This window comes from Vitis riparia, chromosome 19 (assembly GCF_004353265.1).
Source record: "Vitis riparia cultivar Riparia Gloire de Montpellier isolate 1030 chromosome 19, EGFV_Vit.rip_1.0, whole genome shotgun sequence".
NCBI lineage: Eukaryota > Viridiplantae > Streptophyta > Magnoliopsida > Vitales > Vitaceae > Vitis > Vitis riparia.
In genome coordinates this window covers 11,797,579-11,820,945 of record NC_048449.1, presented here as the reverse complement: position 1 = coordinate 11,820,945, position 23,367 = coordinate 11,797,579, and the positions used below count along the sequence as shown (strand labels likewise).

General features: G+C 34.1%; 1 protein-coding gene across 1 annotated transcript; it reads left to right on the top strand.

Moving 5' to 3' along the window:
• The first annotated feature begins 14 nt into the window (after positions 1 to 14).
• On the top strand, positions 15 to 16,122 carry LOC117909614 (cytochrome P450 CYP72A219-like). The gene is made up of 5 exons (XM_034823687.1): positions 15 to 457; positions 1,693 to 1,910; positions 2,295 to 2,536; positions 14,712 to 15,099; positions 15,513 to 16,122. The coding sequence occupies exons 1-5, from the start codon at positions 184 to 186 to the stop codon at positions 15,936 to 15,938; spliced, it is 1,548 nt and encodes a 515-aa protein (XP_034679578.1). The 5' UTR covers positions 15 to 183; the 3' UTR covers positions 15,939 to 16,122.
• Positions 16,123 to 23,367: the final 7,245 nt, after the last annotated feature.

The following is a 23,367-nucleotide window of genomic DNA, read 5'->3' as shown; positions in this document are numbered from 1 at the left end:
GAAGTTGAAAAGCCATATTGATGGAGACAATTTAAAATACGAGATGTGCTTCTCCCTATAGGCATTAAAGAAATCTTCTATGTTTGCCGACACCAGGGAATGGGATAGGGGCAGTTTATATACACCGGCAGCATATAAAGTGATTTAACATACCTCTCCTTTTAGAAGTCCCTCAAACCGGAAATGAAGCTCAGCTCAGTTGCAATTTCTTTTGGGTTCCTTACTGTGCTAATAAGCTGTGTATGGAGGCTACTGAATTGGGTGTGGTTGAGACCGAAGAGGTTAGAGAGATGCCTCAGAGAGCAAGGCCTGGCTGGGAATTCGTATAGGCTATTACAAGGGGACTCCAAAGAGATGTCCAGGATGATGAAGGAAGCATATTCAAGACCCATCAGCCTCTCCGATGACATCGTTCAGCGTGTTCTGCCCTTCCATTGTCATTTCATTAAGAAATATGGTACCAACATGAGTTATTACTTTTCATCATAGTATTAAATTTTGCTGGTTTCTTCAAATTATGGTCAAATTTTATATACTGCCCTAGAGCAGTTGTTTAGTTTCTGTTCTTCTCTTCCTAACTATTTTTCTTTTCCTTTTCACTTTTTTTTTTTTTCTAAAGTGTTAGAATAATTTGTGATGTTTCAAGTCAACGCACTTTTCGATGAATTTTTATGTCAGTTATTTGTGCTAAAAATATAATATTCCATGCCAATTCTATGGTTAATAATTAAAATAACTTCCACGTACATACAATTGATAATATATACCCGAGTAATTATGTAAAGAGTGATTCCCATTTGCCACAAGCTCAAATTTTGAGATTACAGTTTCATATATATATATATATATATTACGCTCGAGAAAACTAGCTATTTTTAGAATTTGATCGATTATTAAATAAAAAACGTCAACGATTCATGATTCATCAGTTAGATCGGTTATCAAATCAGTGATATTATAAATATGTAATTTATATATTATTAAAATTAAAAATATTTTAATTTTTTAAAATATATAAAGAAATTAAAAATTAATAGTATTTATTTTTTATTTAATATATAGATGTATTAATATTTTAAGATTTTATGAAATAAAATGTATATAATATTTAGATGTGAAGTTATTTAATTTATATATATCTTAGAAGTTATATACCTTATTATTTTATAGTTTTAAAAAAATTATATTATTTTACTTTAAATTGTTTGCATTTTTATTATTATAAAAATTTTGAGAAGAATTTTTTTTTTTTTTTTGCTAGTGTTGTGGAAATGTTTACATAAGGCATAAATAGCATAGTCATGATATCCTAATTTTCCCAAGTCAGTCCCATATCTGAATATCTCTTTATATAGTTGGCATGCCCAGAGCGTGGATGTATGTGAGTGGCCCAAGCAGTAGCCCACTCGCCCAATTTCAACCTAAAACCATGGCCCATTTTGGCCAAAAGAATTTCACTTAGAGATAGGTCCAGGCCCAAACCGGCGACCCAGTTCACCAAGTCAATGGTTCAACCGCTGGGTCGTCCGGTTCGATGGCGGTTCAGTAGCCCTACCGGCTCAATTGCTGACCCGGATCAAATTTGCTTTCAGTCGACAGTCCGACTGCTCAAACCAGTCGGTCTTTAAAACAATTATCCAAACTAAAAGCAATCCAGGACTAACACTATCCAATAATGGCATAAACATGCAGGTAAAAATTTCTTTACATGGGTGGGTCCAAGTCCAAGGGTAAACATTATGGAGCCTGAGCTAATGAGGGATGTTTTGTTGAAGTCCAATATCTTTCAAAAGACACCCTCACACCCGTTGGTCAAGTTGCTGGTTTCTGGTCTAGTGGCCTTGGAAGGTGAACAATGGGCCAAACGTAGAAAGATCATCAACCCAGCTTTCCATCCAGAAAAGTTGAAGGTAATTTTCAATGCCCATTTTTCAAACGAGAATATTTGACCTTAGTTTCCAGAAAGATCATTAACCCAGCTTTCCATCCAGAAAACTTTCTTTCTTTTTCTTTTTTCTTTTTTTTTTTTTTAATATGGAAGTAATTGAAAATTTATTTTTAATCCTACAAAAACCTGTATAAACATCAGAATTCCCAAATATTTCAGTCATTTTAATGAAGTACTGGTGACTAGTTTTTCACAAACCAAGTGTCCTAACTTTTCCTTTCTTTTTCCCTTTCTTTTTCACATACTCATATAGAGTCTTTTTCCCCCTTTCTCCAATGGTCCGTTTCCATAATTTTACCACCGAAGGGATGTTCTTGGTCTTTATTAATTGATTTTGTGGTTGTAGAATATGTTATCGGCATTTCATTTGAGTTGTAGCGACATGGTGAACAAATGGAAGAAGCTTTCGGTGGAGGGATCATGTGAGTTGGATGTTTGGCCCTATCTTGAAAATTTGACAGGGGATGTGATTTCTCGGACAGCATTTGGCAGTAGCTACGAAGAAGGAATAAGGATATTCCAACTCCAGAAAGAACAGACATATCTTGCAATCAAGGTTGCAATGTCAGTTTATATCCCAGGATGGAGGTATGCATAAAATCATATAATATTTCAAGAAATTGTGCTGCTCAGTTTTATGAATATACATGAGTCTGCTTGTTTTTTCATTTTTTTAGCAGTGCTTCGGCAGATTTAGAGTAAATTTGCTTGAGTTTCTATTTTAAGTGCTTTTAGTGGGAGGGTTTTCTCTAGAAGTATTTTTGGAAGAATAATATTTAAAGTGTTTCTCCAAGAAGCATTACAAATAATTTAATTTTGAACTTTTTAAAAGTATTTTCTAAATTTTGTCAAACCTTTGATTTTTCTTCAAAAATGTTTTTTTTTTCTATAATATAAGTGTTTTCTAAAAGCACTATTAAACTGACTCTTTATTTGCTCAAATTTAGGTTTCAAGTCACCCTTACATTTTCCTAACATTTAATAAATCTCTATGTCCTAGCACACCATATTCAATATTAGGTAAATTTATTATTCATTGGAGCATTTACTTTCATGAAATGTTGACACCATGAAACCAAAGAAAAATTTGAGCTTAGGGGAAGAAGCTATAATCTACATACCGGTACGCAAGCCTAGTAGAATTTAACAGGTTGAACACAACTGATATGAATTTTCTTATAAACCATCGAGCAAATTCACCTATGTTGCATTAATAGGATTGAAAAAACAAGCAAATAATTAAATATATGAAGGGAGATAAAGGGTCCCCTTAGAACATACTTTTAAAGGTTAGGTGTCATAGGCGCAAAATTCCCACATAAATTTTCATGTCTATGTGGCGTTTAAAAGCTCTCTAAGCCAATCTACACCTTCCCCCATGAGATGGCAACAACATGCAAGACAACACATGAGGTTTACAAGGCACCAATCCCAACTTGTATTTTACTAACTTATTAAATAAGAATATAAGACTTTAGCCAGACTTCCATAATAGCTTCGGTGAGTTTCGACTTCCCTCATGATTTCCTTCTCTAGATCCCTCTCAAGAGTTTTTCCAACCCTTCCTATTTATAAAGTGGTGCCACCCACTCCTTGTTAGACTAGTAGTGCTACTCTTAGTTCTACTAGGATTTGTCTTAATAGGCTATGGCAATAACCACTCCTACTTGGACTTTGAGTACTACTCCTACTTAGACTATAATTACGTTAGGCATCAAGACTCCTATTCATGCTTGATTTGCAATCCCACTTCAAGTCCAACTCTTCATGATACTACCGCATCATCTATATATATGACTCGTGTGCATGATAAGCCCTCTTTTGGTTTGTACGTTCAAATTGCATTTGTGTCAGGGCAACATGCTCCTACATCCACCTTGTTGTTGTTGCAGCTCCGTGCCTTGCCCAAGCCATCTTCTTAGTGCAGTAACATGTCATGGCATTGCACCTATGGCTCCCCATGTACAAGGCATTGCACCTCTTATGTATTGCATCTAAGTCAACTTCGTTCCTCCCCCTCCCCATTGATATGCCCATTCAAGTCTCTCTTAGTGCTACACTTACCATGGCATTGTGCCCATGGTTCACAAAGTCATCTCCTTGCACAAGGCATTGCACCCTTATACCACCTTGTTGTTGTCATTGGTCACTCAAGAGGCCAAGGTGTCACCCCATGAGGCCTTAGTATCGCATGGTCCATGTCAAAGGGCTAACAAACCACTTCTACTTGATGTAGTTGATGCTCTCATCAACTTGGACTATGGGTAGGCTTGGACTACCTCCTCAAATTTCCATAGCATTACATCTCATTCCGAACTAGCCTCTAATTCAAGACTATCCTTCCACTAAACTAGAAAATCAATTCTTCAATTTTTCTTACTCATTCCCATAGTTCGATGATCTAATATCTTCTCTACCTTGCCGATTTCACTCGTGATCAAATTTCTTTCTAATCACTCGCCTTGCCGGTATCCTTCTTGAGTCTAGGTTTTCATGATAAGGCTTTAAGAAGCTCACAAGGATCGTGAGGTGTATCTTTAGCCTATCCGACAATTTCAATTTGTAAGCTACTTATCCTCCTCTACATCACCTTGAAAGGTTTATCATATTTGGGAATCAACCCCCTTTGCATAGTCTTACTGCTAATTTTCTTCCATATATGAGGGTTTAGAAGGACTGTATCCCCAATCTAAAATTCTTAGGGTCTTCGGCCCTTGTCCGCATACTTTTTCATTTTTCTAGATGCCTTCTCTAAGCTTTCACAAGCTTCATTAAGCATCTGTTGCCAAGACCTTGTAAATTTATAAGCTATAGGACAATTACCACCAACATTTTGCTTAAACATCTCCAAGGGCATAGTTGGTTGTTGCCCTGTGGCCAATTCAAAGGGACTCAACCCTATTATTGAACTCTTATGCAAGTTATAGGATAACTGAGCTATCTCCACTATATCAATCTACTTCTTTTGTGTTACAGAAACATAGTGTCTGAGGTATTCCTTAAGTAACGCATTTGATACACTTTGTTTTCCCGTCTATCTACGAATCATTTGTTGTTTAGAACTTCAACTTCAATCCTAAGAGTTTAAACAACTCAGTCCAACATTGACCAATGAATCGAGAATCACAATCATTGACTATGTCTTTAGGCAACTTGAAGTACTTGACCACATGGTTGAAGAATAGCCTAGCTACCTCCTCTACGGGACATGCATATGGTGTAAGTATGAAAGCAACATACTTAGAGAGTCTATCTACTATCATGAAGATAGACTTGAATTCCCTCAATTTTGGAAAGCCACCGATGAAGTCCACATATATGTTCTCCTAAGGTCTCTTTAGGATAGGGAGATGTTGTAGTAACCTTATTGTTTTCTTCTTGCCTGTCTTATCCAACCGACATATCAAACAATATAGAACATAAGCCTGGATGTCCTCTTCTATGTTTAGCTAGTAATAGTAGTTGGACAATACTGTTGATGTCATCTCTTTGCTAGGGTGACCTGCCTACTTCACATCATAGGTCTCTCTTAGCAACTTCTTGTGTAAGCAACTTCTTGGTACATACAGCCTACCTCTTTTAACCATCAAGAGGTCATTTTCTAGCCAATATTTTTTAGTAGCCCTCTCTTTGACTTGTTTCATCTTCTCATAAGTAGAATCAAGCTTAGTAGCTTGCTTGATCTTCTCATTAAAATATGAGATCACATTTGATAGAGCAATTACATACTTTGCCAATTCCTTCTCGTTCAAGGCATCTACAACTACATTATGTCTTCTTAGTCAATACAACCATTCAAACTTGAAGTCGGCTAGGAATTCTTGCCACCTAGCTTGCTTAGGGCTTAACTCCTTCTGCATCTTGAAAAAGGTATTAACTATGTTGTCTATGACCATATATAGTAAATATACTCCCTAGTAGATAATGCTTCCACTACTATAAGCAATGGATAATCGTTGTCATCTCTTTCTTGTGAGTGGAGTATCTTTGTTCTAAGTCATTAAGTTTTCAACTCTCAAAGGCTATTAGGTGCCCTTCCTACACTAAGATCCCCCCTAAGGCCTTAGCTGATGCATCTGTTTAGGCCTCAAATATGAGATCCAAATCTAGTAAATGTAGCACCAGCTTAACTAAAATCACCACTTTCAATTTCTCAAAAGTTTTCTAGCATTCAGACCTCCAATCCTAGCGAATATTCTTCTTTATAAGGTTAGTAAAGGGAGCCACTATCTTGAAGTAACCCCTTATGTACCTTCGATAGTAGTTGGCCAATGTCACCTTGCTTGGAACATGCCAATCTTTAATGGCCTGGACCTTCGCTTCATCCATCTTTATCAACCCTTCCTCTATCTTAAGTTCTAGAAAGTTAATATGTCTTTGTGTAAACTCACACTTCTCCTTCTTCACGTAGAGTTCATGTTCTCTTAGTATTTGAAACACTAGTCTCAAGTGATTCACATGCTCTTCTAAGGTCTTGCTATAGACAATAACGCATTGAATTAAACCACAACAAGGGCATCTAGGAACTCATATGGCACATCATTCATTAGGTTGTAGAATGTTATTGAGGCATTAGTTAGGCCAAATGGCATCATGAGGAACTCATATAACCCATAGCGGGTTACACATGTAGTCTTTTTTCCATCCCCCTCTACAATCCTTACTTGCTAGTATCCTAACCACTAGTCCAATTTGGAAAAAAGCATTGCCTTGGCTAATTTATTAAATAATTCTACCACTAAGAGATTGGATACTTGTTCTTGATTGTTACTTTGTTCAAGGCCCAATAGTTAACACACATTTATAGGGTCCCATCTTGCTTCTTTTGGAATAAGATAGAAACACCATAGGGAACCCTTGAAGATTGGATCATGCCTGCTTCCAATAGTTTCTTCAATTACTTCTTTAACTCTAGTAATTTCAAAGGTAACATCCGATATGAGACCTGATCAACAAGAAGTTTGGTCCTAGGTGGCAACTCAATTTTATGGTCTATATGGCACCTAGGAGGCAACTCATTGGGAAACTTTGAAGGCATCATGTTTTTAACTTCTTTTTGAATATGGGTTACACTATGTGGCACCTCTATTGACTGGTCTGCCTTGTTCTCAACCAATGATATAATATATGTGACATTCCCACACTTCAACCCTTTCTTTATTTGAAGCATAGAAACCATCTTGGTTTGACCTTTCTTTATGACTTTCTCCTTTATAACAAAAATAAACAAGGTTGACTCCCATCCATGATCATTAACCCTCCAAGATATGGGAGCAATGCCACCTTAGCCTTAAGGAAAAAATCAATCCCTAAGATCAAATCAAAGTCATCTAAGGGTACACATAGCAATTTGTAGTTGCCTTCCCAATTTCCCACTTAGAGTCAGACTTTTTTTAGCAATGTCATTAATTTTTTAGGCTTTGCTATTTATTGCCTTGATCTTAATAATGTAATGTACTAGTTCCAAATAGAGCTTCTTGGCTTCTAACTAGCCACAAAATTATGGGTTGCCCTTCTGTCCATCATTGGTTTTACCTGCATGCCATTTACTAGCACTTGGACATGCATAAACCCTTTTTGAATTAGTGCATTCTTGTGGATTATGTTCAAGAGTTACAAAGGATTGACTCTTAAAGGTGTATCCATGTCAGAATCACCACTACTTTTAGTAGCCATAAGGGCTGATATTTTTTCCCATTTTGGACACTTCTTAGCACTGTGAGGGCCATTGCAAATGAAACAACCCATGGGTTTGGTTGTCTACTACCCATACTTAGTAGTTTTTTCACTCGATTACGATGCTACAGGTTTTTTCGAATTCTTCCTATATGACTTCTTAGAATATTTTCCCTCTTTATTAGGTTTCTTTGCTCCATCTAGTTTAGGTTTCTGATTGGTAGAGTTCACACCATTCAACTTATAGACTACCAAACAATATGTTGTAAAGATTATACTAGAAAGATCTCACACCCATTATCTTTGTGACTCAATTTAGGCCCATTCCTAGAATCCAAACATGAAGTTAAACAATTTGTTCTCATCGAACATATTTTTTATGTCGAGCAATAAGGAACTAAATTCCTTAATATACTCCCATGTTGAACTAGTGTGCTTCAATCATTTCAAGGATTCTCAAGCCAACCAAGTCATGTTAGTAGGAAGGAAATGATCATTCAACTCCTTCATAAGAGTCTCCTAAGTGGCGATTTGGGCCTTCTAGACTCCTCATTATCTTCTGCCTTAGTTCATCACCATCACTTCACATCACTAGTAACGTACATCATGGTGATAATACCCATCTCCATCTTAGGGATTCGAGCAGCAATAAAATATTGCTCCATATCCCATTAGTTCTCTAATTTTTTTAACATTCTGGTTGCTATTGAAGCCTTTTGGTTCTAGGACTTGAGCTTTGCGAGGGGCTTCCATAGTTGAGATAGAACCTTGCAATACCACCTTCTTAAGGATTGTTATGACTTCCTCAAAGTATTATATAATGGATGAGAAGTCATCCATCAAAGTTTTGACATCTACCTTCAACCCTACCACTTTATCCTCTATGAATTTGTCATGGGACTCTAAGAAATTCTATTGCACAAGGATTTCTTCCTTGGTGTGGTTTGGCCATAAGGCTACAGTGCCCTTATCACCTTGCTATTCCCCTAGTAGTTCTTCTAGTCTTGATATCCTTTCTCTTAAGGTCTCTGTAGTACTTTCCCCAACCATTCGCTTGTTGGTCTCTGATACCTATTGTCATAGGTGCAAAATTCCCATATAAACTTTCACATCTATGCAATACTTAGAAGCTATTTAAGCTAACCTACACCTTTCCCCACTAGATGACAACATGCAAGGCAACACATGAGGTTTATAGGGCATCAACCCTAACTTGTATTTTATTAACTTATTGAATAAGAATACAAGACTTTAGCTATACTCCCACAATAGTTTTGGTAGTTTAGACTTCCTCTTGATCTCTCTCAGAAGTTTATCCACTCCTCCCTATTTATAGGGTGGTACCGCTCCTTGTTAGACTAGGAGTGCTATTCCTAGTTATACTAGGACTTTTCTTAATAGGCTATGACAATAACCACTCTTACTTGGACTCTAAGTCCTAGTCCTACTCATACTACAATTACAATTCACATCAAGACTCCTACTCATGCTTGACTTGCAATCCCACTTCGAGTCTGACTTTGAATGTTGCTGTTGTAGGCATCTATATTTATGGCTCATGCACATGTTAAGTTCTCTTTTGGCCTGCACATCTAGATTGCATCCATGTTGAGGCAACATGCTCCGACATTCACCTTGTTGATGTTGTGACTCTATGCTTTTCCCAATCCCTCTCCTTAGTATGGCAACATGTCATGGCATTACACCCTCATGTATTGCATCTAAGTCGTCGCAACAATGTGCCCATCTAAGTCTCTCTTGGTGTTGTACCTGTCTTGGCCTTACGCCCATGGCTCACCAAGTCGTCTCCTTGCACAAGGAATTGTGCCCTTGTGCCACCTTATTGCTATCATAGGTTACTCATGATGTCAAGCTATTGCCCCATGCGACCTTAGTGCCTCATAGTCCATGTCAAGGGGATAGCATTAGGTTAGTACTTGCCTCAATGAAAAAGGTGTACTTTGTACCATTAGGAGGTCATATAGATTAGAACCTAGAGTTGTAAAAAGGAAAGCCTTATCTACAACTAACAACTATTGGCACTTTGAAAGGCATAGATTCTAAGGGTGAAACTAAATCAACCTTTTAATATAAATATTTTAATTAATATTTAGAGAGACTCAAATTCTAATTTTTAGAAACTTTCTAAATATAGTTAAACTAACATGCCCCTTTCGACTTGATTTGTAAAAGTAGCATCTTTAGCTATCTAAAATCTTTAAACTTGAGAGGCTTTATAAGCATTTTCGAAATTTGATTATGAGATTTTGCAATTTTTATTTGTACTTCATGTTTCATAATATACTTTCTAATAAATGATATTTTGTATTATTATACTTGCTTCAATCATGGAGAACTAGATATCTTTTATGAGGCAATCACCAATTTTATATTCATATAGATGTTTATTGGTTTCTTTTGTGGTAAATTAAGTTTCTTCAACAAATTTTTGAGCTAAAGATACAACCAAGTTTTATTTATTTATTTATTTATTACTAGAATCACCCATAAAAATTAAAATTGGATTTTCCACATGAATGAGCACTAAAAGCTTCTTCTCTTATTGTTTCTTCCTTTGGAAAAATTTTTAGACATATTTTCTAAGTAAACATCTTTCACATAATTGACACTAATTATTATAGAACAATTATTTCATTGTTTTTCATGCTTAACAATTTCAATCCTCTAAATTAAGATGTTCAAATCATAAGTGTCAAATTCAAGAGGAATTATTGACATGAGATTTTAGGCATTTTACAATATTATTTTCAATGTTATTCAAAAACATTATATCATGGGCACATTACCAATTATATTGGCATGTTGGTATCTTATTAAGACACTTTGATTTTGAGATAAATATCATCGCCCTTTTCTAAGAGTTGACCTAAACTTAATATATTGTTTTTCATGTTACACCATAGCAGACATTTGAAATATGCCTTCCATTTTCATATGAATCAAGATTTTACCAAAATTTTACATGTATCCCCAAAGGCAATATCGCCACTTTCAAATTCACTAAGCTTTGCAAACATATTTTTGAATCCACACATATGATTTTACTTAGATGTTAAGATACCATGTAATTTTCTCCTAGCTTTCTCCTTTATATGCCAATAATAAGGTTGATTATTCTTGATCTTTATTTTTAGTTCCTTTGACGTGTCTTTTCATATTGTTTGTAGCATTTCTATATTCATAAGTATCATGACCATATTTTTTATAATTATAACATTCAATTTGAAATTTATCATATCCTCTTCTTTTATTATGCCTTAAGTTGTGTCATCTTTCACATCCTCCCGAGGAATGTGAATTTTGATTTGTTATTTCATTGTTTGATAATTAAACCTATCTCTTCCTCTATTGTCTTAGCCATGGCTATGACCATGTCTTCGACATATCCATGATTATTTTGACTTCTTTCACTAATGTTTTCATAATTCTCCTTTAGTGTAAGTTTAATTTGTTTAAAAAAGCTGTATTTTTTCTTAGTTATTTCTTTTTAATCTCTTTTTATGAGCTTGTAGTGATCTCATGAGTTGATCAATGGCCTTAGAATCTAAATGTTTAGATTCTTCAATGACAACAACAATATAGTTTAACTTGTTTGGAGTCTAAAGATTGAACATATTTTTTTACCACATGACTATCATTCAAACTTTTGACGTATTTTTATTGTAAACTCACAACAACTAATACTCTAGAAAAATAATTAGAGATTTATTTCGATTTTTTTTTCACACTCAAACTTTCAAATTCTCTTATAAGAGTTTGAAGATTAACCTTTTGTATATTGTTAACTTTGTTATGTGTACTTAAAATGTAATATCTCTCATACTTCCTTGGTTATGGTTGCACTGAAAATCTTCTCAAAAGTACCTTCATGCATTGCTTAATTGATGAAGGTAAGAGCTTTCTTATCTTTCTTACTCATGTTTTTTTTAAAAAAAAAAAAAAAAATCCTTTTGATTAATTTTAGGATAGAGTAGTTTCATATCCCTTTATTGTAATTGCAATTATTAAGTTTGTGGACTTGAAAAAGATACATCCCAATTTCCATTTTTTTTTTAATGACCTTGATAGCCATTTGTTGGAGTAATAGGGTTGAAAGAACATATGAGAAATAATAACATAAAGGGAGATAAGCAATTGAGATGAATTAAGAAAAAATTTATTGTCTTTCACCACTCTTATTCAACTATTAAATAACATCTTATTTATAGATACTAACACCTACTAAAATAGAAACTCTTAATAATAAAATGTAAAACTTCATTAAAAAAATAGAAAATAATAAATTGCCAAAAATAAAATATACTAGTTAGCTGAAACTAAGTGAAATTTTAATTTTTAGAAACTTTCTAAATGAAGTTTAACTTTTTAACAACTCGTAATACCTCAATTCATGGCATTTGTTCAACAATTCTATTGAAAAACTAACGCATGTATAGGCACCAAATTATCTTTTGGTGTAGTTGTCATTCCACATTAAAGAGGTAAATAGATGAATGGTGAAAGTATATTAGTATTGGTGTACACTACAATCTTATACACATGACTTTCCAAAAGATACACAAGCTATACAAGGTATACATCTATTACTCCAAAACTTAAGAATTCACCATTGAGTGCTCATAATTTGTGGGTGAGATTGGTTCTCTCCAAATATGCCGTTGCTAGATAGTGCTTCCATAAAAAAATGCCAATCTTGGACTGAAAGGATGTAAAGCGGGACTTGGGCAATGGTTTGTTGAGTATATCCACAAGTTGATTGTGGGTTGATACATGGGATTGAAAGCCTTAACTACTTTTTCCGACTCAAAATGATACCGTTTTAAGGAAATAAAACGATAAGTTAATAACACAAGTTCACCACTTTAAGGATAAGAAATTCATCACCTTAAAGATAAGAACTCACAATTAAGCTCACCACTTAGAGGAATCCACCTTAGAGATAAGAACTTTGATAGAAAAATCAAACTTACAAGTTTTTTTCTTAGCAATATGAAAAAGTCCTTTCAATTCTGAAATTGAGCATATTTAATCTTGGAACAACCCTCCAAGAATAGGAAAAGACAATATTTAGACTAGCATGGGAAAAAACTTTATTTAATCTTGGAACAACCCTCCAAGTATAGGAAATGTGAAAACTATTAATGACCAGATTCATTAGTTGGCAGAGAGACAAGTTGTTAAGATAAGATGTAACATGATGTGAGGCACTGATATCTACGAGCCAATTGGTTAAGGAGTTGTTTGTGGGGATAACTGGACTAGTAGTAGGTGTGGATGAAAGGAACAATTTCTTAGCAATGTAACACTAGCAAGCAGTATGACCTTTCTTCTCAGAGGATTGGCAAATCATAGTGGCATTCTTGCTGGGGTGTTGATTCCCAAAATGAGGAGGACGTTGGCCTTGGTATCCTTTCCTACTAGGGAAATATTTTTGGCTAGCGTTTTTGTCGCTATGGGAAGATGAAAATTGTGTATTGTTGACTTTAATGGTACCAAGATTGCTAATGGAACGAAGCTCTTCCTACATGAGGAAGGCTTCATATTCCACTAATTTGTCATGCAACTCATCAAATGTGATCATAGTATCTCGTGCGCATATAACAACAACAATTCATTGAATTCGGGGGTGACACGTTTGCATGCGTAAGTGATGAGTTATTGGTTTGGAATGGCTTCTCTAAGAAGGTCCAATTCATCAATAATATCATGGATTGTTGCAAGGTAATTAATCATTGGTTAAGAGCCATGGTTGAGAAGAATGAGTTGCTCTACCAATCCCATGGTTCTGGAGAATGAGGGATTGACATAGCTCTGAAAAATGATGCCAAGCTTTAGTGGAAGTTTTGCATGAATGAACCACAGGTACGACTTTGTGGCTGAGAGAGCCGATGATCCCTAGAAGAAGGAGTTTGTCCTACTTGTCCAAAAAGTATAGTTAGGATTGAGATTTGTTTCTCCTGGCTTTGTTTCGTCAATGTAGCCAAGTAGATCATATCCAAAGAGCAGTGCACCAAACTATGTTTTCCATGAGTAATAGTTAGTGAGGATGAGATTGAGTAGAAATTGGCTAGCTAATTGTGTTGATGGAAATGGGATTGTTAAGGTTCATGGTGGTATTGGTAGGTAAGGGAAGGTGGGATAGCATGGTTGAACTTGCATCAGCCGTGGTGAAACGTAGGATGAAGGAGAAAAAAAGAACTCATGGGAGCTAGAATTGCTCTGATACCAGAAAGAGGTACATAGATGAATGGTGCAAGTATATTATTATTGGTGTACACGATAATCTTTTAAATATACAAATGACTTTCCAAAAGATACATAAACTATATTAGTATACATATATTAGTCATGAACTTAAGAATTGACAATTGAGTGCTCTTGATTTGTGGATGAGATTGGTTCTCTCCTAATACACATGATATAACATTGTTTAAATTGTAATATCAACTTCTTAAGGTCCTGAGTAATTTATATATATTGATTGGTAAGCTAAGAAAGGAATCTACTATTAAATATTTAGAATAAAAAGGTTCTCTTCATTGGAACCTAGTGCACCATATACCTTGAAACCAATAAAATTTTAGATGCCTACTTTAATCTTTAAAAGGACCAAACTCTGCCAGTGCATGAGAGCTGGAAGTTTGTAAAATGGGTGGGTGGTTGATTTATGTGGTTGTGATTTGTGTAGTCTGCAAAAGATTTCTTCTTCATTGCATGTCTTCATTTACCTGGACAATTTTATGTCTTCATGCCTCTATACTTCATTTACTAGGACTGTTCTTTCTGTTCTTTCTGTGTAGCATGCACTTAGAAAGTAGTCTGTTTCATAAATTGAGGTCTAGTATCCCCATGCCTTGTGTTGGCAGGATATTGTGTCAAGATGATAAGATGCCACCGCAATACATGTGTAGATGAAACCATTAGTTATTGTCTGATAGTTTCTGCCTTTGAAGTGTTATACATGCTTCAAAAAATTAATGAAGAAGTAGAAGGCATGGATGAAAATTAGACTTAATGTCGGTGTGCTCCATGTGATCTTTTATTTACTGGAATTACTAAGATGCAGGTTTTTTCCCACAAAGACGAACAAGAGGATGAAGCAAATAAGCAAAGAAGTACATGCATTGTTGGGGGGCATCATCAACAAAAGGGAGAAGGCAATGGAGGCTGGCGAAACTGCTAATAGTGACTTATTAGGTATATTAATGGAATCCAATTTTAGAGAAATTCAAGAACATCAAAATAACACGAAGATTGGAATGAGTGCCAAAGATGTCATTGATGAATGTAAGCTATTCTATCTTGCTGGCCAAGAGACAACCTCAGTTTTGCTTTTATGGACAATGGTCCTGCTAAGCCAACATCCAGACTGGCAAGCTCGTGCAAGAGAAGAGGTTTTACAGGTTTTTGGGAATAACAAACCGGAAAATGATGGCTTAAACCACCTAAAAATTGTGAGTACTCAGTCCACTCTTCAGTTTAGTAATTCTCACAGAAATCATATAGTACTCTATTCTCCCCACCACCCCCACCCTCACAAAAAAAGAGAAAAATGGAGTAAAAATGAAAACGCATAACTCTTTTTTGTATCTTGTACTGAACATTTTCTTTCATTTACTTATAGTTCAGGAATGGATTCTCATGCCATGACTTGAAATTTCTCTAGATTATGATGATTTTTCATGAGGTTCTAAAATTATTAAATCCTTTGTATACTTGACATTATGCCATGCATGATTTAGACCAATATCTCTTCTGAGTTTCTATTTTAAACAATTCCTTTATCCGTCAGTGTCCTTCATAAGGATTTAAGATGCATTTCAGTAACAATTTTCATGCTACAATTTCTAAAGTTTCTCTACCACAGGTTACCATGATTTTTCATGAGGTTCTTAGGTTATATCCACCAGTAACAGTGCTTACCAGAATGGTTTCTAAGGACACTCAAGTGGGAGACATGTATTTTCCAGCCGGAGTGCAGGTCTCTTTGCCCACCATCCTAGTTCACCATGATCATGAAATTTGGGGAGACGATGCAAAGGAGTTTAATCCAGAGAGGTTTGCTGAAGGAGTTTCAAAGGTAACAAAAAACCAAGTTTCATTTTTACCATTCGGTTGGGGTCCTCGGGTGTGCATTGGACAAAATTTTGCAATGATGGAGGCAAAAATAGCTTTGGCAATGATCTTACAACACTTCTCATTTGAACTTTCGCCATCCTATGCTCATGCTCCTTACAGTCTTATAACTATCCAACCCCAATATGGTGCACACCTGATTCTACGTGGACTTTAGTATTGAGACACATATTGAAGGAAATTTGTGTTCGATACAGCTAATGTATTATAATAGATATCATTGTGTGGGGGTGATTATTGATATCTTCTTTGATGTCATATTTGGTTTTAAGCTACATTGTAAGAACATGTAAATCTTAATGATGATTTTACAACGAGATGTGAATTTATCTATTTTTTCACTTCATTGATTTCTCAACAATTGTTGATGCTCTATCCCTAAAAAATTTAGTATCAATAGAAATAAAAGAGAACAAATATATCTATTGACAGTCATTTCTTCTTTCTGCAGATTTTGCTTCATTCCAATTTCTTGGAGTGTTAAAACATCCATATAATCTATCAACAAAAACAATTTAAACTGTTGAAAAGAGTATGACCTATTAGTATATATGCTAGTATAGCAAGACTATGTTTGATAATTTTAGTTCAAAAATCCTTAACTGCTTACTTCCAATGGGACTTGTCAGCCTTTGAGTAAGTTGAAGACATGAAAAGAAGTTAGGGTAAATATACTTCTTAGGTTTGACCCAAAAACAATGGCAGAATAAGATCAAGTATTCAATTCATTTAAAGCACAAAAGAGCTGCCTAGGACGCACACTTGCATGCTGGAGAGAGAGCAGATGTTAGCACAAAAAGAAAAAAGCACAATTAAAGAAAAGAGCTGGATACTCGAACATCCATCTAGGATTGTTTAACTTATGATGCTTAGTTCCTTGCATGTTTTCCAAGAAGAGTGCTCAACCTATTTAATATATTATTGCTGGAAGATGGTCTAAGGCCCCCAATAAAATCCATGGAGTAAACCTGTAGTCAAAGTCCGACCTGCAGGGGAAAAAAAGAGTTAAACACTCACTCTCTCTAAAAATCTACCTTCCATAGCCACATACCATTAGGGCAGAAATCTGGGCAGATTTTCTGTAATGAACCAACTTAATTAGAATTGGTGATTTTGCTTAGCAACATTATGTAGAATTAATTTGCTGAGAACATCAGAACTAATGTATTGGAAAATTCAAAAGATAAATGGAGAAATCATACCATAGATTAATGATTTGACTAATGATTCAATTAGTGGACTGACTCATAAAGACAACTACTAACTAATGTAAATTGTGGAAATAATTGTAATTTTCAATTAAGGCTTGCATGTTATTATTATATTTTAAGAAGCAATAAACATAATAACAATACTGATGAAATGAAAACCAATCCATTCTTCAGATGAAAAATCGGGTTAGATGATATTATGAGGAAGCCAAATGGCTTCAAGCACAACAAATACCAACCATGGAGGAGTTTATGCCTGTGGCATTAATTACCTCTGCATACTTAATGCTGGTGACCGCATCTCTTATTGGAATGGGAGATGTCGTGACAAAGAAACTTTCGATTGGATCTTCAGTGAGCCAAAGATTGTCAGGTCTTCAGCAATAATTTGCAGGCTCATGGATGATATGGTTTTCCACAAGGTATGGCTGCCCTTAGGCTGTTTCAGAATATAATGACTTACAAATCAGTAAATACGTTTGATACCATGAATTATATATTCTAGATGCTACATATATTTGTATTATTCCTGAAATTCAAATGGCTCAAACAATTATTTTTATATATTTGTACTTTCCACTAACCTCTATGATTCTATATTTTGTAGTTTGAGCAGAAGAGAGGACGTGTTGCATCAGTTGTTGAATGTTACATGAAACATGATGGTGCATCGGAGCAGGAAACAAGTAAGAGATGCATGGAAGGATATCAATGAATAGTGCCTCGTCCCAACAGCTGTTCCAATGCCCATCCTCATGCGAGTTGTAAATCTTGCACGTGTTACAGATGTTATATACAAGTATGAATATGGCTATACTCATTCTGGGACTATTCTATAGGCTTTGGTAACCTCCATGCTAATCGATTCAGTGCCAATATGAGGTTGGGAATTAGCTAGCTTTGCCATCCTCCATAAACACACTGGAACTTTCTTTCTACTGCTTTGTTGAAGTGATTATCTTGCATGTTAATCAACTTTTTGTAATACGTAAATGGAAGTTTGTTTCAAATTTTAAGAACGCTCGGTTTATGATACCTTTAAATAGCAAATATTATTGGAAGTTCATTCTCATGAAATTAATTTTCTTGTATTAGCCGGCACTTCTACAAATTCAGCCCTCTAGATTTTGAATGTGGTTTAGGCTCCATGGATGGAAGGAAAAAAGGAAAAAAAAAAAAAAAGTCACCATAATATAGATAAATTATAAAGAAAAGAGAACATAGAGAAAAAGTCACCATCTGCACCCTCAGCCTGTGCTCCAAATTGTAGCATGATTTCTCACTCCATTAGTGTCTCCGATATCTTTCTCACATCTCTGATACCTTGTATAGGGTTGACTTTTATGCCTATGTTAGTCTTCTAACTTTTTCTTCTTGTGTTTTACAATATTTATATATATTTGGATAAAGAAACATCAAATAAAGGAAATATTTTATATGATACATAATATATGATAAAGATATTTTATTGATATTTTATATGATATTTATATAAATATAGATATTTTATATGATATCTATAAAATATCATATAGATATTTATACAAATATTTCATATGGAATCTATTTATCTCATATGATATACTTTATCAAAAGTAATTTCATATGATATCTATTTATATAGATATTTTATATGATATACTTTATCAAAAGTAATTTTTTGAAATTAATAATTAAAATAAATGAAAATTAAGTACACTTTCTTATAATCTCAACCTTGACTATAATTTCATGAAGTATTTTATTTATTTATAACACACTTGATGGAGACGGAATAGCAACCAACTAGAGCCTACGGGTTCATTCAACGTTAATTATGGAATCATTCAACATGATGAAGCAAATCGCTTGACGAGAATAGAGGAACTCTACTTCAAAAACATTGATGGACATCCAGAATTTTTTACTTTTTCCAAAGCAAAGATATTTACAAAATTATTGACTCTCAAACTTTCAATTTTCTTAACTACTTATCTCCAAAATATAAATGGTTTACTAAAATTAAGTATCTATTTCCTAATATCATGAATATTACTTCATACTACTCTAAATAACACACTTTATTAGACATAATAAAGTAGTTGACCCGATATTGAAAGTAGTCTTCAAAATCCTTTCCATCCTTGATAAGTTAGCCTCGACAACACCTCATCTCTGCTTCACTAATCCATGTAAGGTGAGATCTAGGCTTGTTCTTCCATTGGGTTTGGTACATTGCTAAGTAGTAAATTGTAATTGATGGCAAGCTAAGTGAAAAATATTCAGTTTCAGTTATCAAGAAAATATCGACCTAGGCTTTTGTTATTTAGAGAGAGCTATATATACTGATTACACAGGTTTGTTTCTAACTAAACATAACAGCTAACAGATGATGGTAACTAGTCTAACAGTAAGGTTGTTAAGAATGCTGGAGATCAGTTCCTAATCTTGATGGTTTGTTGATCGTATCATCCCCTGCAAGCTTACAGGGCGTGGAACAATGGAGAGCTTAGTACGAAAATGTGTAGAAGTGTGAGCTTGGAAGATTCTTGCTGAAGCTCTCAACTACTTGATTGGAGGAGGGAACGTACTGAATGACAAGATCTTGTTAAAGCACCTTGTGACGAATAAAATGGAGGTTTGATTCAATATGTTTGGAGCAGACATGAAAGACGGAATTTGCAGCCAAGGCAGCAACACGTTTATTGTCGCACCAAACTAATGAACTGCTTGAAGAATGCAGAGTTCTTTCAATATAGATTGGATCCCACACAATTTCAGTTGTTAGAGATGCCAGTGCCTGATATTCTGATTCGGCACTACTACGGGAGACGACTTTTTTCTTGGTGGGGGACCATGAAATCAAGTTGGGCCCAAGGAATAAACAATATCCACCAGTGTTTCGACAATCATCTGGACAAGATGCCCGATTGGCTTCAGTGTAACCTTGAAGATCAAAAGAAGAAGCATGTAAGATCAGGCTGTGTGATGATGTTCCTTTGAGGTATCTCAGAATCCTTTTAAGAGCAAGCTATGAACTAGTTCACTTTGGATTTTATTTGATGCCTTCGGTAGTTCTATGGGATTAAGCAGATGCACAACAAATTGGTAGCAAAGCACTCGTTTTATGTAGGGTTGGTTCAAGGTTGTTTGCTATTGTGCTAGCTAAAAGAAAATGGCAAAGACTTAGCCAATTAAAACTACGGTTACTAATGCAAAATTTGTAGTAGAGATATTTGATGGGACTAATAGTTTTAGAATGTGGCTATGCGAGATCTTAGATATATTGTCAATAGTATTTGGATATTGCTTCGGAAGAAAAACCTTATAAGTCATGGATAATAAAGAATGATCAAGGATCAATAGTTAAGCTTTTAGTCCCTTTCACTTATGCCTCGTTAAAGCTTAGAAGTATAACATTGTGAAGGAGACATCTGCAAAATTTTGTGGAAGACATTGAAGGATAAGTACATGACAAAGAGTTTAGAAAATTGACTATATTTGAAGAAAAGACTTTTGCATTTCTAGTATCAACCAAGTATGTCTATGAATGATCATATGCATGCATTTAATAGAATTGTAGCAAATTTTTTGAATTTAGATGAGAATGTTGAAGATGAGATTTAGGCCTTATTGTTATTGAATTCAATTCCTGAAGTGTATGAACATCTCACCACCACCTTACTTTATGGTAAGTATAAGGTAACTTTTGATGTTGTGTATTCCACTTTACTAAGCTTTGAATAGAGGAAGAAGGACCAAAATGATCATAGAGATATGTCACCAAAAGCTTTATAACAATTAGTTATCTCCTATGTTCTCCACATTTTCAAGGTTATTCCCAATTCATTCCTAGGATGAAATTTGACTTTCAATTATATCCTAATTATACCTAGTGTCATTTATAACAACATTTGAGGACTCTTGGATAATTTATAAATTTTGATTATAAATCTCATAGACTTTACTCTTAGTGGAATAACCTAATTAAGAAGATACCTATATCAGATTTTGAATCAAATTTCCTTAGGCTCTCCCCGTCCTTGAGTATGTAGCACTCACTATCAAATGTCCTAAAAGTACTTAAGGTTAGGTTTTCTCCCAATCAATAATTCATAAGATGTCTTCTTTGTTCAAGGCATAAGAAAAAAACCTATTAACAGTATAACATGTAGTGTTTATAGCTTCAACCCAAAATTGTATAGGAGTATCATGCATGTGTAGCATGACTCTAGCCATTCTTTTAAGAACTTTTTTTTTTTTTTTTTTTTTTCCAGTCACTCCATTTTGTTTAGGAGTTTTGGGGGTTAAATATTCATGTTTGATACCTTTGAATCACAAAAGATATTTGACATTAACATTGTCAAATTCTCTCCCCTTATCACTCATAATTGAATGACATATCTCCACTTGAATTCTAGTGCACAAAGTCTTTAGGTGCTCCATAGTTTCTAAATTTACCCTAAGAAAACACACAAAGGAATATCTTGACAAGTCATCAACTACAACTAGGACATATCTTTTACCACCTCTACTCTCAATACGTATGAGACCCATGAGATCCATATGAAGAAGGTCTAAAGGCTTAATGGTGTTAATTTCCTTAACCTTCACTACAAGAAAATAAGCTTTTAACAATAAAATATTTTGTCTAGGAAATTTCCATAAAAATCTATCTAGGAAATTTCTCCTAACAACTATGTAATACATTTCCATAAAAAATGGGATTAACATATTATTATTATGATTATTATTATTATTCACATTTTACTAGAAAGCATTAAAATTTTCATTTTGATTTACAATTATTTTGCTAAAAATTGCCTCCTAAATATCAAAGAAAAACTATGTATAAAATGTTTTTATCATTATTATACTGTTCGAAACATGTTTTTCCATCAAAAATAATTTTCTAATGAAAATACATTGATCCCCCAACAAAAATAAATACTCATATCAAACATTTTACTAGAAAGCATTAAAAATTGCATTTTGATTTACAATTATTTTGTTAAAAATTGGCTCTCATATATAAAAGAAAATTTATTTATAAAATGTTTTTATAATTATTATAGTATTTGAAAAATATTTTTCCATCAAAAATAATTTTCTAATGAAAATACATTGATCCCCCAACAAAAATAAATACTTAGATCAAATATACTCAATGAGGATGAATAAGATAAATAAAATGAAAACCCACATAAACTCAATATCATCTCAATAATATTATTATTTTTATACATAGGTTTAAATTTAAATCCACATGAACCCATGATGCATGATTTTAGAAAATCAAATCTCACCTGTTGAAAATATGATCCAAAGTATTACAAAATCAAACTCCACAACCCTACCTCCACTTGACCCATAATGCATGTTATTCATCTAATAAAAAAATAACGTCAAACCAATGAATGGCATTACATTGTTAAAAACCAAAACCCATATTATAACATTACAAAAATCAAACCCACACTAACCCAATATATATGGAGATAAAAGGTTAAAACCCACATGAAACCATGATCTATAATATCATAAAACCATAATATATGACATTAAAAAAAAATTCAACTTCCATACATGAAAGCAAAGCGCAATGCATTGTATTAAAAAATCAAACCCATCATACCCAGTGGGTTTCAAAGTGATTGTTGTTTCTACAAAGGGGATGCAAGTTGCAAAATGGTTACTCGATCGGTTGATGAAGACCTTGAGAAAGGGAGTCGTGGGTTGAGGTCGTTGATAGTAGTGGTGGAGTGAGCTGTGAGGGGCTATGTCAGGATAAGAGGCAGGTGAAAGCAGTGGGTTTTCATGGGTACAGGGTAAGTGTGAGAATAGTTGTTGTTGAGTGAATTAGAGATGAAATGGTGTATTCTTTCAAAAGGAAAAAGGAAAATAATCCCTTCCCCCTTGTGTCATTCAAGTCTCCCACTTAATCATTTCTAACTCCATTCAACACATCAAGATGACCAAATAGCTATTCGGCGCATTAAATGCATCTAAATGCATCCCGATTTTTCTGCTGCCATTTCAATTATCTATTATTATTATTATAATAAAATAATGTAAAGGGTAAAATTAGAGAAGCAAAAATTTATATTAAAAATAAATGTGAAGATAAAAAATGAAGGTAAGATTAAAAAGAAAAATTATGGTTAAATTAAAATAAAAACTAAGATTACTATGGTCAAACCAGTGGTTCAAACTTACAAACTTTAACTAAGGTCAAAATTAAAACTAAATTTAGAGTTAAAGATTAAAATTAAATTTGAAATTAAGATGAAAGTGATAAGACAAAAATTAGAATTAAAATCAAAATTAAAGTCAAAACTAGGATCAATGTAAAATTGAAAATGAAAAATATAATTATAATAAAAACTAAGATTAAAA